The sequence below is a fragment of the Erythrolamprus reginae genome, chromosome 6, assembly GCF_031021105.1.
Source record: "Erythrolamprus reginae isolate rEryReg1 chromosome 6, rEryReg1.hap1, whole genome shotgun sequence".
NCBI classification, from domain to species: domain Eukaryota; kingdom Metazoa; phylum Chordata; class Lepidosauria; order Squamata; family Dipsadidae; genus Erythrolamprus; species Erythrolamprus reginae.
Genome location: NC_091955.1, coordinates 84501349 through 84518050, shown reverse-complemented (window position 1 = coordinate 84518050; position 16702 = coordinate 84501349). Strand labels below are relative to the sequence as shown.

The 16702-nt window shown below is 37.5% G+C and overlaps 1 protein-coding gene and 1 long non-coding RNA gene across 2 annotated transcripts in view; one reads left to right on the top strand and one right to left on the bottom strand.

The window, feature by feature from the left end:
- Window positions 1–16702, bottom strand: part of CACNA1C (calcium voltage-gated channel subunit alpha1 C) — a 611798-nt gene that overhangs the window by 13852 nt on the left and 581244 nt on the right. Inside the window, 11 exon segments of the mRNA XM_070756479.1 lie at window positions 399–502; window positions 1939–2070; window positions 2940–3292; window positions 4352–4486; window positions 5455–5582; window positions 5781–5882; window positions 6759–6861; window positions 8821–8917; window positions 11166–11293; window positions 12177–12348; window positions 14949–15040. Coding sequence (XP_070612580.1) covers window positions 399–502; window positions 1939–2070; window positions 2940–3292; window positions 4352–4486; window positions 5455–5582; window positions 5781–5882; window positions 6759–6861; window positions 8821–8917; window positions 11166–11293; window positions 12177–12348; window positions 14949–15040 — 1546 coding nt within the window.
- Window positions 1–16702, top strand: part of LOC139169809 (uncharacterized) — an 87569-nt gene that overhangs the window by 16040 nt on the left and 54827 nt on the right. The gene's annotated exons all lie outside the window — the stretch shown is intronic.

The following is a 16702-nucleotide window of genomic DNA, read 5'->3' as shown; positions in this document are numbered from 1 at the left end:
AGCTTCCAGAATTTAGGAATATATTGAAAGATTCTGTCAATTTATCCAGCACCACAAACATCTAGAAAGGAAATCTCATTTTACAGGATTTTCCTGTAACATATATGTCTCTAATTATGGTTTGAAGATGTACAATGAAGACACAATATTTGTTTATTTGAAAACAAAGGTTATCCTAACTGAATTGCAAATTTTAATTCAACAGCAGTTCTCAAATAGTTGAATAATGTTTGTGCTGCTGGATAAATTGACAGAATCTTTCAGTATATTCCAAAATTCTGGAAGCTAATAGCTAAAAGCCATGAAAATATGTATCAGCTGTGTAATATATTTGATGTTTGCAATAAATGATAGATTTTTAATAGATTGAACATTTTTAAAAATATCAACAGTATTACTTAGTGATGAGGAATGTAGAAATCCAATCTTTGGAGATGGCTGGATGTCTTCTTTGCTTTCTGGGAGAGTTAGCTGTCTGTGTTCATCATCCTGGTATGATAACCTGTAATTGAAAATGTCATGTTTTTCCAAAAATATACGAATTAGCCAACATATTGTATAGTTCTTAAAGAGGAACGCAGCATCTTCTATCAGATTTAATTATGTTAATGTCAAACCATGCAATGTAGGTTTAGCAGTCAAACTCTCAAATCTGCAGATTTTGCCTCTCAGTTCTGTTCCACATACCAAGCTGTTACTTGTACCATAATGGATTGATGAAATATTTGAGAATGATATTTTAGAATGAGTTTCCTTAATGCCTTAGTTTCTGTTGTGGTTAGCTCTGGCCCAGCTCCTGCCCCAAGGAATGTGCAGGTGGATGTGGGGGAAACATCCACATGCCACAGGCCTGTTTTGCTCCCAGTAGAATCTGCCGACGAACTCTCCTCTGACCAAGGAAGCGTGAGTGACAGGGAAGAGGGGAGTTTGGCAGACAGCCCAGGAGGAGATCAGTCATCTGTATCATCCCTGGATTCTGAACAAGAATTAATGACACATCCACGCATGCATAGAGTGATGCATAGGGGACAACAACTGAAGGATTATTACAAGAGAAAATGAGGCCGCCTGTGGTTGGGTGGGGCTGCTGTAATTAGTGCTACAGATAAAAGTTCAGCCTGGTGTTTTAGCCTCATGGCAGTTTATCTGATTCATTGTTTCGTCAAGATCGTGGTTTTTGCTCTTCAGGATTGTGTGTGTGGACTCTCTGGACTTTAGAATTGGACTCAATTTCCCAGTTATTGGGTGAGCAATTGGACTGCATTTAACCTGTGCCTTGTGTGTACCAGAAAATCCCTTTGACATTTAAAAAGGGAGCTGTTTCTGTTTTTCTGTTTATAAAAACTTTTGGGTTTTCCTTTTATCTTGTGGTGTGTGTCTTCCTGGACTAATTACCCTGTAATTACAGGCGGTTGAGACACGCTGGCAGAACAGTTTCCAACCATTTTTCTTTTTAAACAGCCTACCATACTAATTATACTCACAATAGTTATGAAGACATTGAGAATTCATTCATAAAATTAGGAATATATTGGTATGTGGAAGCAGGTTTTTATAACCTCCAGCAACTGACAATCCAAGCATCATATTCTTCTCATTATATAGTACTATAGAAGAATCTGGGAGCTAGCAAGTGGTAAAACCAGAAACAATTCCTTTAAGGGTATGATATATACATGCCTAGATTTATGACTTACCTCTTTATTTTCATACTTACAGCACTGAATTTTTAACTCAGGGACAATGCTCATTCCCTCTTTCCCTCCCACCCTATCCTAGTATATTCTATTACCAGCAAATTGCAATTTAAACTATGGTAGAAATATATGGAAAATGTTACTAATGTATTTCCAACGTTGAAACTATTGGAAAGGCAAGACTGAATGTTGTGGTTTTATTCCTAAAATTCTAAAACAACTTGTATACTAAAATACTCACATTTCAGGTGATAACAAATTTGGTTCACTGCAATATTCAGTTTCTTCATTTAATTGCTCACTATATGTTTCTTCCTCCTGAGGAGCTTCCTCTTCACTAACAATTGCGACTTGGCTGTCTCTGGAATAGGATCTAATAAGCAAAAAGATCAGAATGATTTACAGATAATGCAGAAATTGTAGAAATACTGAAGTGGAAACACTGATACTTTAAACAAGTCCTGGCAAAATTAACTTACAAGTATATAATGATGATGATAACATACTTTACACAGAACAGCTTATATCCTGCAACAATACCTCTAACACCATCAAACATCTACATCTGCCTATCCCATGTCCTTGAAAAAGACTTGATAGGCAGACAAAAATGCCAATTGTACTCTGAACATCTGGCTGCCTATGCAATGAATCCTAATATGTTAAACTTATATACTATCTCAGCGACTCTGGGCAGTTTACAATGGTTAAAACCTTTAAAGACAAAGAACAATGTGTAAATGTAGAAACAGCACAAGGCAAAAGAACAATGGCAAAGAAAACAAACCCAGAGGGAAAGAAAGGAGTGTTAGTCTTCGCTTTAAGATTCTTTAAAATGCTAATAGAGTGAGAGTTACTCAATTGTGAGGTGAACCTCATTCCAGATGGCATTATTTGGAACCAGGATATACTAATCCTTCCAAACTGAATTGTCGATAACAAATGAGATAACAGATCTCATATATAGAAATTAATTTGGAAATGGGGAAGCAAGATATAAAGCATCTGACTTAAATTTCCTGTTCACTATGCATGTCCATACTTCTGAAGCAGAATCATCATAATCATAATCATTTTCTGGGAGGGAGTGTATGTATGTATGTGTGCATGTATGCATATACACATAATGGCTCAAATTTTTGTTAAATTATTATAGATTTCTCTTTGAAGTTCCATGTACCATTACAATGATCTATTAAACTGGCAAATGATAAAAATATTGCTGCTGTCCCCAGTCTTTACCTTCTGCAACTGAACTTCCAAGGAGCTTCCTGGATTCGTACAGTGGCGGACGAAGGGGTGCTGTAGCTATCCATGGTGCTGACAATGTTGGAATAGCTTGGTGGATTAGAAAAGCGGCTCAAGGCAGTATTGTTGGCATTATTGATGTTAGCATTGGAACCTGATGAGGAGTAACTACTTGGGGTGAAGGTGGAATCAACAAGCTTCTCATGGGATGGGGATTCAGTGTCTCCTTGGTTGTTGCTAGATTTGTTGATGTGCAAAGGGCGCTGAGTAGTGAATGTCTGAGGGAATGAGCTTCTGCCATCACTTTGGTAATAGCTGACATGATTTCCAAACAAGCCACCAGCTCTCTGGAAGCAAAACAGAAGCATATTAATGACTGAATAAAAGCATCACTACAGAAATAGTATTATATCAAGGAAAAGATGCACACTTGTTCTAGTTGTTCCCGTGCTCGCACTGTCCGAAGTGCTGAATATGCTATAACAACATATCTTGTTGTGTGTATTCAGCAATCCATTTATGGATTTATGTATGAGGTGTATGATTGTTTTTTATATTAAGGGTTTTAAATTGTTTTAACCATTGGATTTGTACTGTTTTGTTGTTGTGAGCCGCTCCAAGTCTCCAGAGAGGGGTGGCATACAAATCAAATCAAATCAAATCAAATCAAACCAAACCATACCAAACCAAACCAAACCAAACCAAACCAAACCAAACCAAAAAATTTCATATGATGAACTTGCAAATAAATATCTGGCTCTTAAAACTCCAATGTACAATGTCTTAGTTTCCCTATTGCACAGCAATGTACTTGTCATGTAATGAGGATGCTTCTATCTATCAAGAATGGAATAGAAATTCTTCATATCCTCCATCTTTGGCACTCATATTCCTCATTTATTACACTGAGAACTCAGCAACTCTGAGCTGATTTCCCAGAAACCCTTAATTGAGGGGAAAGTGAACTAAGCAGAAACCACCTTAGAGTTGTTTGAATTCTGCAATAGATTCCTTTAGGTTATTGTTTTCTTCTTCAAAGCTGCAGAGGAAGAGGAGGGCAAGAAAGCGATATGGATGAAACCAGTGTCTGTGTATTGGTGAATGTTTGTATGCATACATACTTATATTTTCACAATATAGAAAGGAATATCGTTCTTGGGGCTCTTCACCTCTACTTTCAGAAGTAGATACTGACTAAAAACACAAATGATTGTAGTATAAATAAATTTGAAATGCCTTTTTAAGTGATCTGTTTATTATTATTATTATTATTATTATTATTATTATTATTATTATTATTATTATTTTCTTTGTTCATCCTGCATTTCATATACTTCAGTCCATGAATCTGATTTAATATTTTTGGATCATTCTGCCCCACACCAGATTCTGATGAAAGTACTTACCCTGAAAATATCATCTTCAGAAGCAGCAGAAACAGCTTCTTTCATGGCTTTGTCTAATTCTTCTTCTGCTGTTAAGTCTCCAGATATTGCCCTTCGAATCTCTGGTCCAATGTCATGTAATGTGCGCAGACCAGCCTAGAAAATATGGTTTAGTATACTGATAGATAAAAGAAATAAAATTGATCTTAAAATACAGTATTTATTGACATAGATTCTTAATGGCTACTAAATCTCAATGTAATTGGATGTTTTAGTGCTGGCTTCTCTGGGCACAAATAATTTAGCATAAACATATTTGTGCTAAATGCTATTTCCCTATTAGCTGATTCATTCTGCACTTCTAAATTGACAAAAACCCTTTTGTAGAGTTTTGCAGTAATAGTTTTTCTGTATCTGAAATACGACAAAAGCAATTCAGAAAAATAGTACCATTTTCAATCCATCTATCACAATGGGACTCAAAAGACTGTAATTTATAACTTGTTTCCAAGCAGTGAAGCCATTTGGTCTGTTCTGAAGTTTACGGAAAACATGATGAAAACTTCAATGAATATTTTCATAAATATTTCTTAAATATCACTAGATTTTTTTGTAGGATCTACATGATGGATCCTTGAAATGCTATTTGATAATAGGATAATCTCATAACTTCACTTCATAATTATGCTCTAAATATTTGGTCTAAGTATATTAACCTAGAAGTAAATAACAAGTAAATATATTTGTCATCAAGATACCTTATTTCCAACCAGTGGTTCTTACATATATAATTTTAACTAAAAGGCCCTATTTGTAATTAATTCTAATAACTAAAAACATATGTTAACATATGTTAACATATGTTAATGATAACTGGCATACCTGGTTATATTTTTTAGTTTAAATGAAAATGCTTTTAAAATAGAGGTTGGGGATCACAATCTTGAGTTTGTAGCATCAAAACTAACTACATATATTTTTAAAGAGATGGTTCTCATAGTTTCTGGAGTAGATCTTTAGTAGGAAGCATAATGATATGAAGATATGGGCTGATAGTTTCTATCAGTATCATAATGCAACATACAGAAGATCCACTTTTGACTTTTGTGTAAACCTCAAGTTACCTGTAGAGAAAGAGCATTACGTTGTGAAGGTTTTCCCACGAGACCCTGTTCTTTCCGTTTTTTGAATTTCCGGAAATACTCTTGAATCAGGAATGTGGCATAGAATTTTCCAACTGTAACTTCATCATCTAGATGGCAAACAGTTTTGGGGAAAAACAAGCTAAAACAATTGATAGTTTATTTGCCTTTATAATTTACTAACATACTATTAGGGCTCTACTATTTTAAAAATAATAATCTCCCAGTTTGTATTCAGGAAATGCAGAGTGTATTACAGATTGGAATTGCTATTAAATAGCGTATTGGGGGGGAAAAGATGTACTCACCCCCTGCTGGTGGTACAACCTGATCCAACAACTTCATGCTAGTGCGTTTCCAGATTTTCTTAATGATTGCACGCAACTCTTCATTGGCTTGTTCCAAATTACCTATAAGAAAAAATATTAAAAAAAATATTTCAGTTCTTGTATGACGCATTACTTTTATTTGGTCCAAAGATAAAAAGAGAGCCATTTAAAAATAAGAGACCATCTTATAATAGGATTCTTAGTAACTCTGATTCTATTAAAGCCAATTAAATGAAAAAAAAAGTTTATCTTTTGGCTTATTATGACTTGTAAAATATAATGATAGATTGATTTTTGAGCCTGAAGGACGAAGCCAGATTTAAGGTAATGATCTTACAAAGATAGAATGGTAGTCAGGAAAATTAGAATGTAAAGATTCCCTTGAACAGAAGATGGTTTCACAAGTAGCAAAAATATTTTAGGAACTAGTTTATTTTTTTTTTAAGGATTCTCCATAGCTGAAATTTGAGTGGATCCTAATTCATATTGCACCTATTCAAGTAACTGTTAAGTCTTCTATATTATGTTTTTAGCTTTATTATACTGCAATACAACACTTGGAAGACAATGGCGTGATAAATGCAATTTTAACTATGAGGTCAATTCAAAATTGAAACTGTGTGCATCTTCTATATATTAATATGGAAATGAAAACCTGAATCAAGAAAAGATAATTAAGCTCTGTGAGACACAGAAAAAAGGTGTAATGAACAGAAATTAATTTGGATACAAATGTACATCTGTTTCTTTCGTTTCTTGCCTTTTCACTGTAAATACTTACAGGTAATCCTTGGTTAACAATTACTATTCACATTTTCAGGGATACTGTAATTTATTGGATTTATCAATGAACCCCTCACAAATCTATGTTTCTATTATTTTATGCCATGATAACACATATGCTATAAGAAACTCATTAAGAATCTGCTGTATTTCTGCTGCATATTGTCTTCTTACCTTCTGTTTTGATTCTCAGTGCTGTTCTTACTAGTGCAAATAAGGTTGCATTAAACATAACAGTTCCATCACTATTCAATGGCATATTCATAGAGACAAGACGCTATAAGGGAAGAAAAAGAGAGAAACACAATATTAAATTATGTGGCCTATACTTTATCAATTCATATACTGTTTCCCAGTTTCATTTTATAGTAATTGTATTAAGAATTATAATTACAACAATGAAGATTAATACAAAAAAAAAAAAACTAATATAATAAAAAGAAAAAAGTAGGAGATGCAGAAAAAGAAACAGAAAGGAAAAATAAGAATATATTAAGAAAATACAAGAAATATATAAAGAAATGTCTCCTTTATCACACCTATAAACAATTTATCACCATTTCTTAAAGTACAAAAAATACTTTCCCCCCCATAACCTATTTCTTATCTATAAATAAATCCTTAAAGTTGATGTCAGAAATGTCAACCCATTAGCATTGATGAAATCATCAGCAGTCTCATGGTGAGAACTAAGGAGAAATTTCCTAATATTTAGAACAATTAATCAGTGGAACAACTTGTCTCCAAAAGCTGTGAATGCTCCACCACTGGAAGTTTTTAAGAAGAGATTGGACAACCATGTCTGAAATGGTGGAGGGCACGGGTAGGCAAAGTTGGCTCTTCTATGATATGTGGACTTCAACTCCCAGAATTCCAGAGCTAGCATGATTGCCTCAGGAATTCTGGGAGTTGAAGTCCACAAGCCATAGAAGAGCCAACTTTGCCTACCCCCGGTATAGGGCAATGATGGTGAACCTTTTTTTTCCTTGGGTGTCAAAAGTGCCTGTGTGCACGCTATTGCACATGCATGAGTGCCCACTCCCATAATTCAATGCCTGGGGAGGGTGAAAATGCCCCTCCCCGTCCCCTTGAGGTCCTCTGGAAGCCAGAAACAACCCATTTCCCAATTTCTGGTGGGCTTGGTAGGCCCGGTTTTCAACCTCTCCAGGCTCCAGAGGCTTCCCTGCAGCCTGGGGAAGACAAAACGCCCTCCCTCATCCTCCCTGGAGGACCTCTGGAAGCTGAAAACATCCTCCCGGAGCCTTGTGTCAGCCGAAAACCTGCTGGCCAGTGCACATGTGTTCTGGAGCTGAGCTAGGGCAACAGCTCGTGTGCCGGTAGATATGGCTCCACGTGCCACCTGTGGTACATGCGCCATAGGTTCAACATCACTGGTATAGGGTTTCCTGCCTGAGTAGGGGGATGGGCTAGAAGACCTCTGAGGTCCCTTCCAACATTTGATTGATTGATTTTAATATAATTAGGGATTTTAGATAGTTATGTAATTTTAATTTAATTGGAGATAATCTTATTGTAACCTATTGTTTCTATATCTTGTAAGCTGCCCCTAGTCTTTGGAGTAGGGCAGCATAAAAATCCAATAAACAAACAAACAAACTCTGTTGTTCTATATTCTGTCAATTGCAAAACTTAGCTTTACTTGGAATAGCTTATGTTTTGCAATGGTATCTTCGCACCATCAAACAATAACATCTGTCTATCCCAAATCCTTGAGAAGCATTTGCTAGATGGATAAAAATGCAGAATCCAGTCTAAACATCTGGCAAATGTAAGCTATTCCAGGTAAAGCTGACTTTTACAATTGACTGATGGCGATTTTATCAATCTGATGGCGTTGACAAAAGTAGCAGTATGTATTTTAAAGTGCACATGGCGTGGTATTAATTTTAATAACTATACTAATATTGAAACAATACTAATATCCAGAACCTAATTGTTTTAAATAAGAATATTAAATATTAACAAAAGGCAGTCAACTAAGCAGAAGTTTGCTATCTAAGAAACAAGTGCACATTTCATGATAATAAGATCTCTTAGCTGCATAATAGAAAATCTAGAAATCACAAGCTCTGAGTATTGATATTAAATTGGATGACAATTCCTATCGTGCCATCAATATGACCAATGACCAAGGTGAATGGGATTTGTCATCCATGAATATATAAGGAAAAGTAATACAAAACAGTAACAGGAAGGGAACAAAAGCCTACCATACCTTGCAAGCTACCCTGTGAGGACAGAGCTTTCCAAAACCCAGAGGAGGTTGTATCCGACGCAGGAGTGTTACAACATCTAGATGTTTGATACGTCCTCTACAGGAAAGCATTTAAAAAGAAGACTTGTCAGGCAATATCCAAGGATAATGGTGGCTTCTTTGGAATTAGGTGTCTGATTATACCAGTGTTCTCTGTGAAGGGCTGCAAAACTTTTTACTACCACACTGCGGGGGCGACATATTTTGTGTTGTGTGGCTTGCCAACCATGTGACCAGATGGGAGTGGCTTGACGATCATGTGACGGGGGGGCTTAAAGGTCATGTGACTGGCTTAAAGGTGGCCAACTTGACATCACTCATGCAAAGGGTTTGGATTAGGGTGCCTGGGCTCTCCTCGCCTCAAAGAGATACAATTTCCCTATCCAAAATATACTCTTTAATTCTATGTATATGTGGCATATGTGTACATACATATTACACATATTACCCAAAAATATACAATATCTACTATATAAACTGTATGTGTATGTACACACACACAGCTCTTCTAAAATTATAAACATTTAACCTCATTTACTGCGATAGGAAAAACATACCCAGGGCCCAGAAGGGAAAAAAAGAAAATAAATTCTGCGTACCTGACCAAAATTTTTCTACCAGTTCTGCATACCCATAGGAGCCCATTATTGAGTGTTCTGGATGATTTTTAGCCATTTCATGTAGATGCGGAACATCAGGGGATATAATAAATAACCTTATAGGAACCATAGAATGTTTGCTTAGGTGTCAAACAATATGTTTCAGCACCTCCTTTTGGACACGAAAGACCAAAAGCACTAAAAAAAAAGCATTCTTGTGAGGAATGCAGCTGGGGCTACTACAGGGATGAAATCCAGCAGGTTCTGACAGCTTCTGGAGAACTGGTAACAGAAATTTTGAGTAGTTCAGAGAACCAGCAAATACCACCTTCTGGCTGGCCCCAGAGTGGGGTGGGAGTGGAGATTTGCAATATTCTTCCCCTGGAGTAGGGTAGGAATGGCGATTTTGCAGTGTCGTTCCCCTGCCATTCCTACCAAACCACGCCCACCAAGTCCCAGCATGTCACGCCCACAGAACCGGTAGTAAAAAAAATAATTGGATTTCATCACTGGGTTACCATCTGCGTTTGGAAAAGCAGCTTCAGCCAAGCAGGCATGCTTTCCTACTTCCTCTAGGGTAGACACAACATATCCCCCTCTCAAATGGCAGGGCAGATATTGCTTGGCTTACAACCACAACTGAGCCCCAACTTTCTGTTGCTAAGCAAGATAGTTGTTAAAAGCTGTTTTGCCCCATTTTACGACCTTTCTTGCCACAGCCCTTGGGACATTGCAACAGTCATAAATATGAGCCTGTTGTCAGGCATCTGAATTTTGATCGGATGACTGTGGGGATGCTGCAATGCAGTCTTCCCCTACCCAGGCCGCTAGTCTACAAAAGTGTAAAAGGAGAATTCTGGGAGATGAAGTCCACAAGTCTTAAACTTGCCAAGTTTGAGGACCCCTGATCTATGGGATGTCCAAATCTTTGGAAAACAAAGAAACAAATCCCAAAGCCTGATTCCACCATAAGGTCTGAAGTTGGTGATACTGGAACCTACTGAAAATCTAGGACAAGCAGCAGTTCTGCATTTAATGCAATTTCTGGCAGAGGCAATTTACCAAGGAAATAAAAGGAGTTTCTGTACCTCCAACCAGCCAAATGCTGAACTCAAATCACTCTAGATAATTAATATAATTTAGATGAATGCAGAGATGTGAGGCCACTACCTTTTCAGTTGCCTAGGTGATCAAACGATTGATATGATGGTAAGTGTGCTTAGGAAGCATAATATTAATGATCTTGATTGTTTCTATATTATTATAGAATATTTCATATAGACAGTATAACAGAAGTCTTCAAACTTGGCTACTTTAAGACTTGTGGACTTCAGCTCCCAGTCCACAAGTCTTAATGTTGCCAAGTTTGAAGACCTCTGCTATATAAGTTTAGAAATTTTCTGGTAATCTGGACTCATTTTAACTAGTGCTGATCTCTACCTTTGTAAAGATTTCTACCAGTCATTTAGCCTGAACTTAATTTTAAAAAATGATCCATCCTAGAGAGATCCCCAACTTTCAGACTATCAGTTCCATCCAAATACAAAATCCAGCATGTGCCCTGCTGTATGTATAACATTGGATACCATTTATTTTGCTTGTCACAGAAAACATGAAACCCTAAGCAGCTCCAAAATAGGAACCTGAATAGATGCAGGTAGAATTACTCAGAGTTCCTTTCTTTAAGTTGTGTGGCTGAAAACTTACTTGGCTTCAGGATCATACTCTGCCCAAATCCGTTTAAACTCATCCAAATGATGGGGACCCAGAATGGACCAATCACGGGTTAGGTAATCAAAATTATCCATGATAACGGCAACAAAAAGGTTAATGATCTGTAAATAAGCACAAAAGCATTCGTGCTACAAAAGGTATTTCCACACCATAATAATTTATATTTTGAGGTCTTTTTCTACAATGCTCCTCTTGAAAAACAATATGTAGACAAGATCAAAAAGTGCTAAAAGGGATTTCAGAATTTGTGTACGGCTCAGGGATCATACTACTTCGCCTCCCTTGACTTTATTTATTTATTTATTTAATTTTGGTTTAAAAAATGCAAATCACTGCACAACTTTTATACAATCAATCAATATCAACTTTATTTGATTAGTCAATCGACCATATCAAAGCGAGGAAAAGGACCACATCGGTCGTCATAAAACTGTGACTGGTTAAAATACAATAAAATTGGCTAAAATAGAGGGAATTTGAATAAATAATAAGTTAAAATGCAGTATAATATGCTAAAATTGAGTAGTAAAACATGAGAATATAACTCATGCAATGGATTATATTAAACAAATCTAAGATACTGATATAAAATATTCTTAAGTAAGTTCATCTCCTTTGCATTCCACCCCAATATGTTCTATAAAACGTATTCTCATCTGAACAGCCCTGACTATAAACTTAGCGGTTCTAGAAACTACATATATATTTGTACCCTGAAGAAAATATGATAATTGTTTATTACAGTCCCAGTGTATGATTTCGTCAAGTAGGGGCTGTAAATACTGAGGTCTTACTGAGGAGTATAGTTTACAATTGAGTAGCACATGTGCAATGTCTTCTATTTCTGGTGCACCGCAAATGCATGTTCTCTCAAAATATGGTACTTGGTGGAATCGTCCGTATCTAACCATAGAATCTAACTGCTCAAATCTTGCTCTAGTGAGTGCTGTTCTATGGTATTTATAGATCGCCATAGCTACTTACTAGAAAGGCACAAAGCATGTAGAAACTGATGAAATAAAATACAGCAAAGCTGCTCCCGCAGGGATGTTCACCTTCAGTAATGGTACTGTTTGGTTCCACAGATTCAAGGTCACACTTCTTATCAGGTAGGCATGCCAGCATGATTTCCTGCCAAGCTTCACCAGTAGCACATCTGTTGAAAAGGGGGTGTAGTGGAGAAGAAGATGACATCATTATTGTGTGTGTGGGGTGGTGGTGGTGGTGTTTGAACATTAAATACTCATCAAATGACCTGATTATGACCTACAAAGCCCTACATGGCTTAGGACCAGATTATCTTCTGCCTCATGTATCCCAGCGGCTAGTTAAGTCCCACACAGTCGGTCTTCTCCAGGTCCCGTCAGCTAGACAATGTCGACTGGCGGGGCCTAGGGGAAGAGCCTTCTCTGTGGGGGCCCTGGCCCTCTGGAATTAACTCCCTCCGGAGATACGTACTGCCCCCTCCCTCCTGGTCTTTCGTAAAGCTTTAAAAACCTACCTCTGTTGGCGGGCATGGAGGCCATGAATGATGAGACTGTCTTCAGCCGATACTAGATATGATTGGACTGGATGAATGTGTCTGAGTGTACATGGGGGTCTTTTAAAATGTTTTTAGTAAATTTTCATAATGTTTATAGTTATTTAGATTTCTCATATATTGTTATATTTAATGTACGGTGCCCTGAGTTGCCTCGAGAAGGGCGGCATAGAAATCAATCAATCAATCAATCAATCAAATAAATAAATAAATAACTCACTCACTCACTCACAAGATCATTGTGTCTAGCTGGCTCAGATGTCTGCAGCATAGAGCAAGACATACTTCTTCATAAGCAGCCACAGACATCTGATAAAACCTCTACTGTACTTGATCATTTGGGCAGCTAGTCTACACAAATCATTTTGAGATTCGGAAAGTGTCAGATCTAATATCTCATAAAACAGGTATTATAATTCAGTGGAATTAAAAATCAAAGGACTAGTACAATTTGGCCTCTGGGAGAAAAAAGATTAAATCATTTCCCTAAAATATGATTAAATCAAATATGTATGCTTTGGGGTTAGCAACGTTTTGTGATTGGAATATTTTTTTAATTTTAATTTTTTTCAGTTTTCCAGGGTGTATTTATTTATTTATTTTTCTATGCCGCCCTTCTCAACTGACTCAGAGTGGCTTACAACAGAGTAAATACAAAAACATTGCCTTGCCATCATGGAATAAGGCAAAGACAACATTTAGGATTTACTGGAAGATGAGTCTGCTGGTTTAGGTTTAAGGAGCTGCTGATACAATTCTACAGAGGAATCATTGAGTCTGTCATCTGCACCTCTAAAACTGCCTGGTTTGGTTCTGCAACCCAACAAGACTGACACAGACTTCAGAGGAGAATCAGAACTGCAGAAATAACAGTTGCTGCCAACCTGCCTTCTGTTGAGGACCTGTATACTGCACGAGTCAAAAAAGAGGGCTATTAAAATATTTACTGACCCTTCGCATCCTGGACACAAATGGCTTCAACTCTTACCCTCAAAACGAGGCTATGGAGCACTACAAACCAGAACAAGTAGCCACAAGGACAGGTTTTTTCCTGAAGGCCATCACTCTGCTAAACAAATAATTCCCTCATCCGGGACCGCCTTCTGCCGCATGAATCCCAGCGACTGAGTAGGTCCCACAGAGTTGGCCTTCTCTGGGTCCCATCGACTAAACAATGTCATTTGGCGGGTCCCAGGGGAAGAGCCTTCTCTGTGGCGGCCCCGACCCTCTGGAACCAGCTCCCCCCTGAGATTAGAACTGCCCCCATCCTCCTTGCCTTTCGTAAACTCCTTAAAATCCACCTCTGCCGTCAGGCATGGGGGAATTGAGACATCTCCCCCGGGCCTATACAATTCATGTATGGTATGTTTGCATATATGTCTGCTTTAATAACGTTGTTTTTAAATGTTTTTAAATTATTAGATTTGTCTTGAATTGTTTTATTGTTGTTGTGAGCTGCCCTGAGTCTACGGAGAGGGGCGGCCTATAAATCTAATAAATAGATAGATAGATAGATAGATAGATAGATAGATAGATAGATAGATAGATAGATAGATAGATAGATAAAATAAACTATTCACTAAGGCTGCATTACTATTACTATTAGTCTTCTCATTGTTCCTATCAGCCATCTTCTCCCATTTATGACTGTATGACTGTATCTTGTTGCTTGTATCCTTAATGATTTATATTATTTCCTGATTGCTTATTTTTACCCTATGACAATCATTAAGTGTTGTGACTTACGATTCTTGATGAACCTATCTTTTCTTTTATGTACACTGAGAGCATATGCACCAAGACAAATTCCTTGTGTGTCCGATTACACTTGGCCAATAAAGAATTTTCTTTCTTTCTTTCTTTCTTTCTTTCTTTCTTTCTTTCTTTCTTTCTTTCTTTCTTTCTTTCTTTCTTTCTTTCTTTCTTCTTCCTTCCTTCCTTCCTTCCTTCCTTCCTTCCTTCCCTCCCTCCCTATCCACCCACCCACCCACCCACCCATCCATCCATCTTAATAACCATTCTAAAGACTTGGTGCCCTTGATTTCTTGAGTTCTTATCTGTCTGTCTGTATATTATTTGAACTTATATGGAAGTTGTTGTGAAGCTGAAACATTATTTTTTAGTATAGAAAAATAAGACACTGAGACAATGTCATCCAGGGGACTTGGGGAGTTTTTTACAGGTTGCCTGCCCGGGCATCCCTTGTTGCGACCTACCTGAAAAGCAGGAGCACAGCCTGGGGAAATGTTTGAAAGTTATTGTTCCGATTGATTTCTGTAGTATCATTTAGTGCAATTTTACCAAACACCTAATAAAAGAAAAAGTTGGTTCAAGGTAACATTTCAATCCACAAGATATTCCTGTATCTGATAGTCTTAACATTCTCATTCCAATGAACTTATAAAATGTTCATAAAATGTTTAGTGACTTATATATCCTACATACAGGCAGCCCTCGACTGACAGCAGTTCATTTAGTGACTGTTCAAAGTTACAATGGCACTCAAAAAAGTGACAGGACCATTTTCCACACCTATGATTGCAGCATCCCCATGGTCACATGATCAAAATTCAGACACTTGACAACTGACTCACATTTATGACAGTTGCCCTGTCCCGGGGTCATGTGATCCTCTTTTGTGATCTTCTGACAAGCAAAGTCAATGGGAAAGCCAGATTCACTTAGCAACCATGTTACTAAGTTGACAACTGCAGTGATTCACTTAACAAATGTGGCAAGAAATGTATCAAAATGGGGCAAAATGTACTTAACAAATGTCTTGCTTAGCAACAGAAATTATAGGCTCAATTGTGATTATAAGTCAAGGACTACCTGTATTTGCATGGTTCTGACACCTCAATTCAACATTTGACCTCTTCCCACTGTACATCTGATTGACAGTCTGCCTCTATATTACACTCTGATCTAACCTTTTTATTTTGAGTTTAGTTCTTAAGGTAATCACCGTTCACTATTCCAATTCGCTCAATAAACATTTTGCAGACTTTTCATTTTGTTTCATCTTTACAATAAGTGATCTTCTTTATACATGTAAATGATATTAATAAATTATTTTAAAATGAAATACAGTGATACCTCGTCTTACAAACCCCTTGTCATACAAACTTTTTGAGATACAAACTCGGGGTTTAAGATTTTTTTGCCATACAAACTTAAGCCGCCGCCACTGGGATGCCCCGCCTCCGGACTTCTGTTGCCAGCAAAGCGCCCATTTTTGCGCTGCTGGGATTTCCCTGAGTCTCCCCTCCATGGGAAACACCACCTCCAGATTTCGGTGTTTTTGCGATGCTGCAGGGGACTCCCAGCAGCGCAAAAACGGGTGCTTCGCTGGCAACGGAAATCCAGAGGTGGGGTTTCCCAGGGAGGGGAGCCTCAGCAAAATTGCAGCATCACAAAAACACAGAAGTCCGGAGGTGGGCTTTCCCATGGAGGGGAGCCTCAGGGGAATCCCAGCAGTACAAAAACGGGAGCTTCGGCTGGCAAAAGGGGTGAGTTTTGGGCTTGCACGCATTAATCGCTTTTCCATTGATTCCTATGGGAAACATTGTTTCATCTTACAAACTTTTCACCTTACAAACCTCGTCCTGGAACCAATTAAGTTTGTAAGATGAGGTATCACTGTACTGGATTTTTATTTCTTTTTATGTATTTATTTAGTTTGTCAAGCATATAAGAGAAAACAATTATAAGTATGAACATAATGTATAAATATATAAGTATAAACAGGTAAAGTATATTCACAAGAAATGGGTATGAATAATGGGAACATTAAAACAGGGGCGGTAGGCAAGCTGATGCGCTTATGCACGCCCCCTTACGAATGGGGTGAGGTCCACGGTAGACAGTTTTAGGTTAAAGCTACGGAGGTTTGAGGATGTAACAACAGAGTCAGATAGTATATTCCAGGCATTGACCACAGTTGCGGAAGTCGTATTTTCTGCAATTGAGT